Source organism: Electrona antarctica, assembly GCF_951216825.1.
Source record: "Electrona antarctica genome assembly, chromosome: 12".
In the NCBI taxonomy this organism is placed as follows: Eukaryota; Metazoa; Chordata; class Actinopteri; order Myctophiformes; family Myctophidae; genus Electrona; species Electrona antarctica.
The window spans coordinates 18,356,303-18,369,832 of NC_136793.1; the positions used below are offsets into that span (position 1 = coordinate 18,356,303).

General features: G+C 43.7%; 1 protein-coding gene across 1 annotated transcript; it reads left to right on the forward strand.

Annotated features, from left to right (window-relative positions):
* The first annotated feature begins 8,524 nt into the window (after nt 1-8,524).
* On the forward strand, nt 8,525-13,530 carry sub1b (SUB1 regulator of transcription b). The gene is made up of 5 exons (XM_079517185.1): nt 8,525-8,643; nt 9,498-9,570; nt 10,231-10,353; nt 11,019-11,127; nt 13,117-13,530. The coding sequence occupies exons 2-5, from the start codon at nt 9,502-9,504 to the stop codon at nt 13,194-13,196; spliced, it is 381 nt and encodes a 126-aa protein (XP_079373311.1). The 5' UTR covers nt 8,525-8,643; nt 9,498-9,501; the 3' UTR covers nt 13,197-13,530.

Here is a 13,530-nt window from a genome sequence, read left to right on the forward strand (position 1 = left end):
TTATTGTAGTTCTCCGTTTTAGTCAGTATTTCCCTTCCCTACAGCAGCATAGCCTCGGTCCCAGGCTTACTTTTCTGCGAAAAGACAGCAGTAACACACGAGCCGACACGCGTTAAAGTAGGCCTACATACAGTTTGTATTGTTTGATTAGAATGTCACAATTTAAGGAAAAATACCTCCTCAAATTCAATCAGAAATATTATCTAATCACTTACTAATAATGATTAAGGTTATATGTGATCATGAACACAAATCTAAAATGTTCGCACTTGGCCAGTTAATTTGAGTACTCATTGCGTGTTTTGCGTTCACACGGGCAGATGTAAAAAGACGCAGTGTACCATTCATTGTCAATGGAAGCCAGCGACATGACGTTGCAAAGACGCAATGATGCATGATGTAGCTGCTGCTGCTCCAGAGTCACAACCTATGGTCACAACCCTGGTCACAACGCGTCTTTGCATCGTTGCAGCCACTGCCAGCCAGGGTGTGAACGGGTGTGAACGCACACCAGGGATTATTTTCTACACTGCGCAATGACGTCACCACGGCGACCACGCAATGTCAACCGCCATTTATTCCGGGTATTTATTTAACAACAAACTCGACCTTTACATTCGGTCCGCAGCGTGTGGTGAAACTCCAATGACTGGACGTGCGTTCTAACATAACAGCCATTGTAGAGCGGACAGTGGCGCTTTCATCCACCTATCATGTCTCTACGCACGATCCTGGCGTCCTCCGGGATAATAGGTATGGTATTGGCCGGCTACGGAATGTGGGAACTGATCGCTCCCGGAGAAGAAAGGAGGAAAGAAATAATAAGGGTAACTTGCACTTCATTCATTTACATAACACTGTGTAGTGTGTAGCCTAGTAAACTAGTATTAGTATAGACTGCTGCAACACGCAAACACACACACACACACTGACCCACACCTAGCCTAGGCTGCAGGTGAGGTCCAGTCACAGTGTCCACTGCATGACACTTTACTGCTAAACTAGTGGGGGCTAGGTTCTGGGGCTGAAAGAGGGTCCAAGCAAGTCAGTTCAAGTCAGCATTACTGAAACATGCTGCACAATGCACATAATTGTAGACCGTGAACTTCTTGTACTTCTTTTCCATCCACCAGCTGTCTAAAAACTCGGAAATAACGTAGGCTGGGGAAGGGGTGCGTGCATTAACCGTGTTGGTCAAAATAGCCACACATGTTTCTGGAAAGTGGACGCAACATTAAACATTGTGTCTTCCCCTCAGTCAATAACCAGGGCCTTATGCTAAACAAAAACACATGTGTCCGCCCCTCTTTGGTCTGCAAAGCTTCTGAAACAAAAAACAATGTATGATGTATGTGTGCCAATGTGCAAGTATACACTGACACCACGGCGCGTAAACAGCGCCTCAAACTGTGACTCCGCCCACAAACGGGGGAAGTTGTGATTTTCGCTCGTTCACTGCAATGCAATTTGCGGCATTTTCAAAACAATATTGAGCAGAGTAGCAATTATCAAACGTATTTGCAATGCCATACGTTGAAAGATCTGTTGCCCGTGGACAAGGCAGGCTACCTCCGCAAGTTAGATAGCATCGGCATAGATGTTTGTCCGTATGTGATTAAGGATTGGACCAAGTTGCATTGGCAGCCATAGAAAATTTACCCCGGATGTGACGTTTTTGGGCGTTCCTGTCTAGCGTGGTGTCAGTGTATAGGTGGTGGTCAACACTATAAGCTCTGTGCATAAATTAAGGATTCCATAAGAATTAATAAAGAGAAAAAGAGGGGGGACAAATCACACCGTAGAGAAACAAGAATGACTCAGTCATATTTGCCAGCTGCAGCAAGCTCTCGTTTATGAACATCTATAATCAGTTTGTGTGCCGCAGCCTCTGCCTCAGCTCACAGCTTCATGCTGCAGAGTTCAGAGTATGCAGCCAATATGACTTCATGTTGCAGCGTTCAGAGTAGAGCCCGACTGATACGTCGGTCGCACCGATGTATCGGTCATTTTGGGCGCCGATGCCCGACATCGGACATCAGTGTTTATTTAATCCGATGTCCCGATGTTTATAGTCAAGTCATAGACATGCAGCGCGGCAGCATGCTCCGCTGTCCGCTCCATAGTGACGTGACAACAACCACCACCACCCCCCCCCCCCCCACCAGTGTTGTACCCGAACGCGTTCAAAGAACGATAGTTCACGAACGCGTTGATATTTTGCCTGAACGTGAACTGAACGTACTGTATTTCTGCCTGATGAACGTAATTGTGAGCGCGTTCATTTCTGGCGTGTGTGAACGTCACTTTCTCACGTTCAACTTCGTTCAAGAGTGAGTGAGCCTTCCAGGTGACACCCCCGCTAAAACACACCCTAACCTGTCCTTAATATCTAGCGGAAAACCCACCAATAAGCCCTTATCCAACACAAATTAACTAATCTTTCTCAAGCCGCACAATTTCACTGAAGCGCTCTCCTTAATTGGAGCTTAATTTCCATCCACCAGCTGTCTAAAAACCCGGAAAAGAAGCTGGGAGACAGCCGAAAACGTCCGCGGCTCCTTGGTAGATGTGGCTACAGCTATACAGTGTTTCCACACCTGAGCGGAAAACGGTCGACAGCCACGGACAGAAGAAGCTGTGTTATACGTTATTTCCGAGTTTTTAGACAGCTGGTGGATGGAAAAGAAGCTCCACCTCCGCGGCTGACTGCTGCGACGGACAGATTCCCGGAAACGCTCTCCTCCGCGGCAGTCAGCCGCGGGGGTGGCGCTTAATTTCCATCCACCAGCTGTCTAAAAACCCGGAAAAGAAGCTGCGGACAGAAAACGAAAACGACACGGCCTTTACTGCATGTCTTCCCCCATCTCTCTCCCGTTTCCTGTCAGCCTACTGTCTGTCCCTTCAAAAACCAATAAAAGGCGTAAGCCGCAAAAAAATATCTTAAAAAAAAAAATATATATATTGTATTCTATTGTTAACTTGAATATAATATATAAAACATCGGCATCGGTGGTGTAGGTCTCTCCAAAATCGGTATCGGCATCGGACCCAAAAATATGGCATCGGTCGGGCTCTAGTTCAGAGTATGGGTTTATGGTTAAGTCTCACATTTGGCTTAGAGGCAGCCAATGAGGAAAAAAAGTGCATGTCCAGGAGAGGCAAAAATCGAGGTAACTACATGTATACACAGCATAATCAAGCTAGTACTGTATGTAGGCCTACATGATACAAAGCATACAGTGCATAAACATAGCATATATGGATCTACATGACAATAGTCAAATAAGCTGCAAAGAGAGTGTCAGTCAGTGCATTGTCAGGTTTGCACCACATCTTATATATTATACTGTATATGGCAAAGGTATACGCCCTTTCCTGGGGCCATCCTCATAGGGGTCCCCACATTCCATTGCTATGCTTTCGCACATTACATGTCAAATTATCCAACTAAACGCAACTAAGCATTGCAACACTGTATTCCAATTATAACATATAATATACATTTGGCTCTTTGTGCCACATTTACTTTCTTTGGCACATTTCGCCTCAGTGGCGAACCACACCGGAAGGAAATGCCGTTGGCATCAGTTAGCCTTAACAGCTAACATCATTACACTTACCTACCAGTTCTTTGCAGTCACTGGAGATAATGTCGGTATTCCATTATAGCCACTCCAGTCCCGTTCATATTTCCGTAATGTTCGTGTCAGGTCATAACCTTGCAGATTTTCCAAGCAGCGAGAAACATACCAATACCATTACTAAGGACTCATCAGTGATGTCATGTCACTGTGATTAGCATTTGCAGTGTTAGCAGGTTAACAGCTTTGAGTCTGTGGCATAATTTAGCAACTTTAGGCATAATTATTTCCCCTTTAGGCATACTGTAGTTTTTGTCCGACCTATGTGGTCGGTTAAGACTAAGGTTAGGTTTAGGCATAGTTTTTGTGAGGTTAGGCTCAGAGTTAAAGCTGCTATAAGCAATAATATGTCAAAATATGAATGACCTTTTTATTTTTTTGGTATTCAGACAGCCAGCAATGGGTAGAACGCTCCCAAAAATAATTTAGTCTCTGTGACACATCTAGGGGCCGCAATCTCCATTCAAAGATGTTCCTAGAAGCTTTGTCATTGGTCGAAGAAAAACCCGGTCGCAGTGACTAACCAATCAGGAAGCAGACAGGCAAATCAACCAATGACAAAGCTTCTAGGAAAATCTTTGAATGCAGATTGCGGCCCCTAGATGTGTCACAGAGACTATTTTTTTTGGGAGCGTTCTACCTATAGCTGGTCTTTAAAATGTTGACATATTATTGCTTATAGCAGCTTTAAGGTTAGGTTTAGGCATAGTTTTCTAAAACACATGGCAGAAGTCTCATAAGGCACAAAGTCTGCCACTCAAAGTGACTGCTCTCACTGATTGGATGGGCAGGAGAACCAATGCAATTCAATCCTGCCCTCAGAACAACACATTCCAATAGAGCATCACAGTCCCGCGCCTTTCTGAACGACGAGGGCACCAGGAAATAATTCCCCACACAAATGTGTTTTGTTGTCATGATTTGTCAACTCGGCTGTTGGCTTTGTCCGAGCCTTTAAATAAATACTTTTGCTAACGTTTATGGGGAAAATGAATGGGGAATTATTTCCTGGTGCCCTCGTCGTTTTGAAGGGGGCGTGACTGTGATGCTCTATGACTATACTGTGAGTCTAACATGTGTGTGTGCCGGCTGTTACATCAACATGCTGCATGTGTACATCTATGGACACAAAAACATGTTATATGCAGGCAGTGCATTGCTGTAGGCTAAATAGGCGGCCGCCTCAGGCACCAGGGTATGCGTGTGACATCATCATCATACCCGGAAGTTATGCGGGAATACCTATTGAGTGGCAAAAAACTACTTTCTGGCCATGACAGCCCATACATCCAAACAGAAAAGTCCTATCTGATTGTGTTAAACGACGTTAAACTCACTTTGCCACTCACTTTTTGCATGCGCAAACCCTCTATAGTGGAAATGGAAGATGTACATGCTCAAGTGTCACATCGAAGTATTGTGAGCTATTTTCACTTTATGTTGCATTAAGAAGTACTGTATATAGGGCTTAGATGGATAAGAACATACCCACCCCTCCTACTTTTTAAGAATCAAACCCTGACTAGCTCCTTCTACTCTGCCCTCCAGAATCTGCCTGAAAACAATCCGGCCAGAATGGAAGAGACAAGGAAGAGGAACGCGCTTGTGATGGCCGCACTGAAGGAAGCTGCGGAAACTGACGTCAACATTGCGAGATCCTCCACCTGGTCCAAATAGCTACACTGGTAGTGTACTGTCTAGAGTAGACGCTGGACTGCTGGGTTAAACTTTTACAAGTGAAATATGCTTATCACATACTGTGAAGGCTGGTTAATTGTTTGATTATGTTGTAATGTGTTTGACATTAAAACGTTTTGCACACGTTTTCGTTGCCTGAAATAGACATATGGAGTCTACTGTACTGTTTGGTAACATATGCTGACTTTAGCAGGGATGGCCAGTGGCCACAAACCTTCTTTTCTTTAATAAGCCATTTTATATCAACATCTTCCTGTTCACTTTTTTTAAGTGGTGCAACCACTTCCTTAAGTGACTATGTGTGTGGGTGGGTGCGTTTGAGCACGAAAACAGCATGGTTGTTTTTCACCACCTGTGCGCAACCTAACACACACAAACACACGCACATATTAACGGTATACTGTATATGGTGATTTCGGGTGTGCCAGTACAGTGACAGTACAGTACAGTAGAGGGACCCCCACACGGTAACTCTGTCATTTCTCAACCGTTTCGGACCCCTGACTCCGCCACATGGAAGAAGCTTTAAGCTCACAATGCGTCACACTGTGAGCTCGTAGGTCGGCTATTTTCAAATGGCCAAAATGTATATACGGACTAAGTAGTTACCGGTAATGTATGTTTTGCAATAAAACAAATCTAAGTAACTAGTAACTGAAGATTTCAAATACAGTACATGTAGTGGAGTAAAAGTACAATATTTACCTCTGAGTGGAGTAGAAGTAAAAGTATTGGAAATTGGAAATACTCAAGTAAAGTGCAAATACCTCTAAATTGTACTTAGTTACTTTCCACCACTGCTCGGTTGTAACGAGTCAGGTCGAACCAGTCTGACCATTCTCCTCTGACCTGAACAAGGCATTTCCGCTCATAGAACTGTTGCTCACAGGATATGTTTGTGTATTTTTGCACCATTCTTTGAGATGGTTGTGACTGAGTGAAAATCTCAGATCACCAAGTTTCTGAAAGAGTACTTTCCCACTAGGGCAAAACCAGGGCCACACAATCCGTTGGAACTACTCCAGAACTACTCTGCCAGGGCTGGGAGGTACACTTCTGGCGCATGGAGGGACTAGGCTATGTGGGTTGTCCCCTGTCCGGGCCCCTCCTACGTCTCACCAGGTCCACTCCTGCTCTCACCAGGCCCAGGACCTGTGCGTTGCACCAGAGTCCCAGCACCAGACAGTTCATTCAGGAGTGGTGGGCAATGGTTCCGCAGGGACATGGTGCTGTGGTTCCGCTTGCTGCTTGCATGGCCCTCCCAAAGGCCTCACCGAGGGTTGTTGGGCTTCCTCCTCACGGAGGACACAGGCTGGGGCGCTAACCCATACTGCTCACCCGGGTGCCGTCTACATTCCGGCTGTCATCCGTCTCTCCGGTGGTCACCAGACTATACCTGGTTGTCACATAGTCTATTCCTATGAGTCACTATAAATAGGTTAATGTTAAACCATGTTTAAAAGACGTATGTGGATGACGTAACCAATTTAAGTTTATAGTGTGTATATATATATATATATATATATATATATATATATATATATATATATAGGGCACGGTGGCACAGTCGGTAGTGCTGTCCCCTCACAGCTAGAAGGTCATGGGTTCGAATAACGTTTTCCTTCCACATGCTACGTCCGGCTGGGGAAACTCTCCCCTGTCAGGTGAATTAGAAGGAAGCATGAGGTCAGTCTGCTGCCCCCCCAGGTTGGCAGAGGAAGTGTAGCACCCAGGATTACATTAGATAATTGACACTGGGTGAAAAAATGGGTTACAAAATCGTGGGATTAACTATATATGTCTGTAACTTGATTGGGGTCTGCTTATAGCGCAGTAGTTGACGGTGGAGAGCCGGGGCGCCCAACCGAATGTAAGTTAACAAGAGTCAGAGATAAGATGTGCACTCTGCTCGTGGCACAAGTAGGCCATTCATGGCCAACTTGTGTGCAAAGCACAAGTTGGCAGCTCAACGGAGTGCATTTCTAGTTCTGCCCCGTGTGAATGCAACATAAGGGTCTCCATGATGTCACGCGATGTCACAATGCGTGATGGATTGGCAACCATATATGGAGGCATGACTAACGGACGGATGGGTTTTGCAGGTTTTCATAGTATTTAGGTCGCAGTTTACTATGAAACCTGCATTCCCCGTCAGTTGGTCGGTCACGCCACCATATATGGTCACGCCTCGTGACATCATGCCTCCATATGTGGTCATGCCTTGTGACATCACGCCTCCATATATGGTCACGCCTTGTGATGTCACACCACCATATATGGCTGTCTCCATATATGAAGATCACGACACTGACTCATCAAATCCTGGATAGCCATGCATGGAGAAGACTGGATCATCACCTAGATCTCCACATATGGAGCCGGCCAGCAACTCTACATCTGCCCTCAAACTGTTAGATCTCCATATGGAGCTGACCTGTTCTGGCATTCCATATGTTGATCCATCCCCACCCGTCACTCCTCTTCGATATCTCCCCTTTGACTGATACCCGTCTATTCAAACTCTATAGGGCCCGCCCCAAAGTTATTTGTGCAGCCGCGCCCGGCAGCTGGCTAAAACTGGAGTTATCAACAGGCCCGAAAATTAAGGCCCGGCCCTACCTGGGCCTAACCTGACTCTGCCAGATGGGGCAGTAGAGAGTACACAGGGGGAACCTGCATGTACTCGCTACTGCCACCCTTAGATCTCCATATATGGAGCTGACCTGTTCTGACATTCCATATGGTGATCTGACCTCATCAAACCCTGTACACAAGACATGCTCCAATATGGCCAGACCTCATCAAACCCTGTACACTCAAGACACTGCTCCCGCTGCCAGCCTGCCACCCTTAGATCTCCATATGGAGCTGACCTGTTCTGACATTCCATAATTATGTTGATCTGACCTCATCAATCCCTGTACACTCAAGACGAGCTCCATATTTGGCCAGTACATAATTCATTTCATATGTTGATCTGACCCCCCCATGCTAAAGCGCCAGCGCTCGCCCAGCAGTCTGCCGCCACCCAGGCGGATGCGTGCACACTGCACGCAACCTCGCTTCTCATCCTCAGCGCGTCTTATTATTATTATTATTATTATTATTATAGCAAGTTGCATTGGCATCGATTGGCATTCATTAATCATGCCTAAATTCAAACTCAGTCCAGAAACTCAGTTTCCCAGCAGCACGTCCGCCTCGCGTGCACAAGGCAAGCAGCAGATTATTACCCAGAATTAATTGCGCTCCACTTCCTTTCCTTCCCGCTTCTATCAGTGTCCAGCATCCATCCATTATACATGTAAGCAGCGTCTTTTTACTTTCATGCAAAAGATATATTTAAAAAAAAAAAACGTTCAGCTAAAGTGTGTATTTTGTCGCAACGGGGGGCTGTACTAGTGTAATTAAAATGCAGTTTTGTGGCGGTGTCGTTGTGCTGTCGGCCGCCGAACAGCCAGTAGGCAGCAGTAGCTAGCGGTTTGATGCTACCTCCTCCAGCAGCAGCAACCTGCCTGTGTGTGTGCCGTGTGTCGTCTAATGGTCTGGAAGCTACATGAAGGCTTCATGTAGCTTCCAGACCATTAGACGACACAGTCAGTGACACACGGGACATTAACATGAACACTAGCTTCATGATGAAGCTAGTGTTCATGTTGGCAGGCTGCTAGCATCATCACACCGAGCAGCCGTTATATAACCTCCATTATGCACAATTGCACATTAAAGCTTGTGTCCAGGTGTTATTTATACTAAAGATCTGCATCTTTCTAAAAGCCTGGGTACCGAGGCTACATTTTTCTTGACTGGGGAGTGGGGAGCCACCCACCGTTTTATGGCAAAGTAGACAAATCTCAGAACACAAGGGTCATAGTTTGGTTTATTAGAGTTAGGGTAAGTGATGTTTTTTGATGAAAGGTCAAAACATATTTTGATTTTGACTGAACTGAATGCCTCAAAGAGGCCTTTTCTCCTGTGCCTGAAGGGATTGACAATCAATGCATAACTAAAATGTGGAAAAAGTATGAAACAAACGACACAAGATAAAAGGCTAGGGGTGGGTAAGGGAGTCTATAAGTGACCATAGTATTAGTTCCCCCAAATGACCACATGGTGTCATTGTTGCACTTCACATGAAATGATTTGTTTCCTTTTCAGCACAATGCCTAAATCAAAGGAAGTCCTGTCATCCACATCTGGAAGTGACTCCGACAGTGAGGTGGAGACCAAGGTATGTACACACTGGCTTCTGACACTTGCTTTGCTTTTGCCTTGTGGCCTCCAAGCATGGGGCTACATCACATCTGGTGCAGTAGGGTTCATGCAGCTGTAGTGTTGACTGTTTTAACATGTCTGCATTGTTGGGATGGGCAATTAGTTGGTCTGTATTAGCTAATGTTGGCCTTAAAATGCCATATCGGTATTAAATTGATCGGTTTTAGAAGATTTTATAATATGTTGAAAAATAAAATAAGACATGCTGGAAAAGCCTGTGATGATGATGGCTGCAGATTATATCAGTTATTTTCTCTTATGGAAAGCTGGAACATGTTTAAATAAAAAAATGCTACATTCAAGCTCTATGTTGGGATAAAATGTGTACAGTGTACACATTCCACCAGTAGAGGTGTGACCCCACCACACACATGCACAGTTTTTATTTTTTGGTGCAAAATAAAATACACACTTTATTACTTTTGATTCGTTTGTGTTGTGTAGGGTTGTTTCACCCCATAATGGCTGTTAGAATTTGTTTTTGGACAAATGATTAAAGACATTCTAAGTTATGGCAGGTTTTCTCATTCAATGCAGTGTTCTCATCAGCTTTACCCCATACCTTTTTTCATGCCTGGCTGAGATCATAATGAGACAAACCAAATGTATTTTTCAGGCTAAGAGAAAGAAGTCAAGTGCACCAGAGAAACCAGCCAACAAAAAACAGAAGAGTGGAGAGAGCTCCAAGCCTAGTGGCTCAGCCAAAAGTTCCGGTGGAGGTGATGATAACATGTTTCAGGTACAGCTCTAATGACAACTACTAATTATGGAATTGCCCGATCACAATTATGAGCTTATTGCAATTATTTTGCATATTAGTTTGAATTGTTTCCATTCATCTGAATAAAGACAGCTGGATGAAATTAACAAGTGTCACATTTTCATAATTTCCTCATCGTCCACTTTCAACCTGGTGTCCCCATTCTAGGTGTGTTGATACATTTTCAAAAATAGTAAAAGGGAGCAGATCTATAAGCTCACAAAGGTCATTGTCAAGGTGCGACATGTAAGTTTGTAGATTGGCTGTTTGGACATCAAAGACACATATGCGTTTGTTTATTGGTGTTTGCCAAAAAAAAGTGGAAATGTGTATACATTTTGGGTCTAGCACTCCACTGAGAAAATCCATTGTTGATGTGCAACCTCCATTTTCTTGTTTCCTAAACATGGTTTTACCCTTTGACTCAACTTACCCTGATCATGGCTCTTTATCAATTCTGTTATTGATTTAATTCTATATTGTTTTCATTAATAGGCTTGCCTTTTCTTCATTCACTCTTTGTTTTAATGTAATTTTGTATCAGTCTTCCGTTTTCCTGTTTAAAAAAATAAATGCAAACAAAACAAAAATAAAGTGAATTGAACATTGAGTTTGGTTTGACTGTGATGTACTTCTTTGTTCAGATTGGTAAGATGAGGTTCGTCAGTGTGAGGGACTTCAAAGGCAAGTCCCTGATTGACATCAGAGAGTACTGGATGAACTCAGATGGAGAGATGAAGCCGGGCAAGAAAGGTACATGTTTTATCCAATTAAAACACATGTACTGGATCAACTTTAAACACTTGAACTTCAACCAGTATCATTCCTAAAAACATCTAACAATATCATTGAGTATGTTTACTATGTTATTGATTGAACATGGTATTGTTGAATCTTTTGTAATAAAATGACCAATCATCCCTATTTTGGGCATGTCATTAAGGTAAAAACTTTTAGAAATGGCTGAACAAGCCATTTCTAAAGCCAACAAGATGACATCAGGGATCTCCATATATGGGCTTTATTGCGACAGCAGATCACATTTACTATGACATCAGATGTCATAGTGATGTCACGAGACCTGGGCACCATATATGGGGGCTTTCCTATGTATGTGGATTTTGAGTGATACACTGACTGACGGGAATTGCACGTTTTCATAGTAAATGCGACCTGGCTGTGGTCGCAATAAAGGTTGGAAAAAGTTGAACTTGTATTGACCACCTCCTGTGTCAGTAGCATTCACTCCTCCATAGACAATGCATTGAAACTCAGCACTTTCTCAGAACGCAGGAGATCAGTAAAGTGTGGCAGTAAAATAGCCTGTGTATTTCTCCACAATATGGACACAATGAAACGATGACATGATCAGATTTACAGAATGTATGCCTAATGAATGATGTGGATTGAGGTTTAAAATGGACAAAGTTTTCCTTTAACTTTTATAGAGACCATTGCCTGAGGGAGTTGTTTGCAAAAATGTGTCCTAAGGCCCCATTTAGACTGCAGCCAAGTCAAATCAAATCGGATTCATTTCTCAAATCCGATCTTTTGACCCGACTGTTCACACTGCATTTGCAAGTGATCAGATCTGTCAAAGATCTGTGTGTTCAGACCGTTTAAACTACGTCAACTCAAAGCCGCCCTGCGTTGACATATCCGTTTTGGTTACCTTAGTAACGACTTAGGCGCTAGTTGATTACGTTCAGGAAATGTGACAGACAAAACAGACAAGTGACGACAACAAAATCAAATGCATGAATTCATCATAACAGTGGAAAATGATATCTCAGCTCGCACTCTACACCGTAGCACACATGATGAACTTTTGTTTTATTTTCATTGCACACCTTGCCACTCTCGTAAATCAAAATGCTAACGGATTACTCTGATTTTCGGGTATAGTTCCAGACTCTATAGCATTCAGGAGGTGTAGTTCCAGACTCTATAGCATTCAGGAGGTGTAGTTCCAGACTCTATAGCATTCAGGAGGTGTAGTTCCAGACTATAGCATTCAGGAGGTGTAGTTCCAGACTCTATAGCATTCAGGAGGTGTAGTTCCAGACTCTATAGCATTCAGGAGGTGTAGTTCCAGACTCTATAGCATTCAGGAGGTGTAGTTCCAGACTCTATAGCATTCGGAGATTGCGGAATAGTTGTCTGGCAACGCGAGACTAATGGCATAGATCTGGATTTGGCTGCCAGAGTAAATGGGGCCTAATGCCGAGGCTCCACTGTCGCGTTTGGACTGCATCAGTAAATTAACCCGGGCGAATGGGTGACGCCGTCCAAACGCAACGAGCAGGGCAACGTCGGCAGTGGAGAACCCTTCATTGATTAAATAAGGGAATATTGCCTACGATGACGGACGCCCGATGGCTGCAGTGGAGCTCCGGCCTAAGAGTCTCCCTCTAAATATGTTGATAAAATGGTTCAGTTGTCGGTGTGCAACAAGATGACACCCGTCCCGGCAGTATCGCGCCACAATTTCCAAAGTTCAGATAATATTATACAGTATTGGACACACGACGGGACCAGAAGATACTACACATGAAAATAACAACAATATTGGAAACACCGGAAAATAACACAATGCAATATGAAACCAACAGAACTTTTGAAGACGTTTCTGCCCATCAGCAACGATATAGGGATTAAGACAGTGGTTAACTAGTTTAGGGGATGATTCCTGTAGTGTGATGCTTGGATAAAAGGATGTCTTCTTTCTTTAATGATTTCCAGGTATCTCCCTGAATCCTGAGCAATGGAGCCAACTTAAAGAACAGATCTCTGAAATCGATGATGCCCTCAAGAGATTATAGGCAGCTTCTGCTGCCCTCCCTGTGAAATGTATTGTCACCCCAAGTTTTGTTTGGCATAAAGGTTTTTTGTAAAAAAACAAACAAACATAACACAAAAAAATACTTATACTTTTATAATAACCTAGCTACTTGTCGGTTCATTGGCCATCATTGTGTTGAATTTGTCTCCTGTGCATGTGCAGTGTACTTGTGTTTTTGATCTATTCTTAGTAACTGCGTGGGTGAATGTGTGGGCAGTGTTATTTTCATTGTTGGGTATGACTGAACCATACAGTCGACTGTTCTTTTGAATTTAAATCTTCAATAAAAAAAAAGCCTACAGGGCTCTAGCTTA

Bases quoted from the DNA above. Each gene is read 5' to 3' on its own strand.
- sub1b (XM_079517185.1), top strand. From the start codon at position 9,502: ATGCCTAAATCAAAGGAAGTCCTGTCATCCACATCTGGAAGTGACTCC. The intron at 9,571-10,230 runs GTATGTACACAC...TGTATTTTTCAG, and splicing joins ACAGTGAGGTGGAGACCAAG to GCTAAGAGAAAGAAGTCAAG. The intron at 11,128-13,116 runs GTACATGTTTTA...AATGATTTCCAG, and splicing joins GATGAAGCCGGGCAAGAAAG to GTATCTCCCTGAATCCTGAG.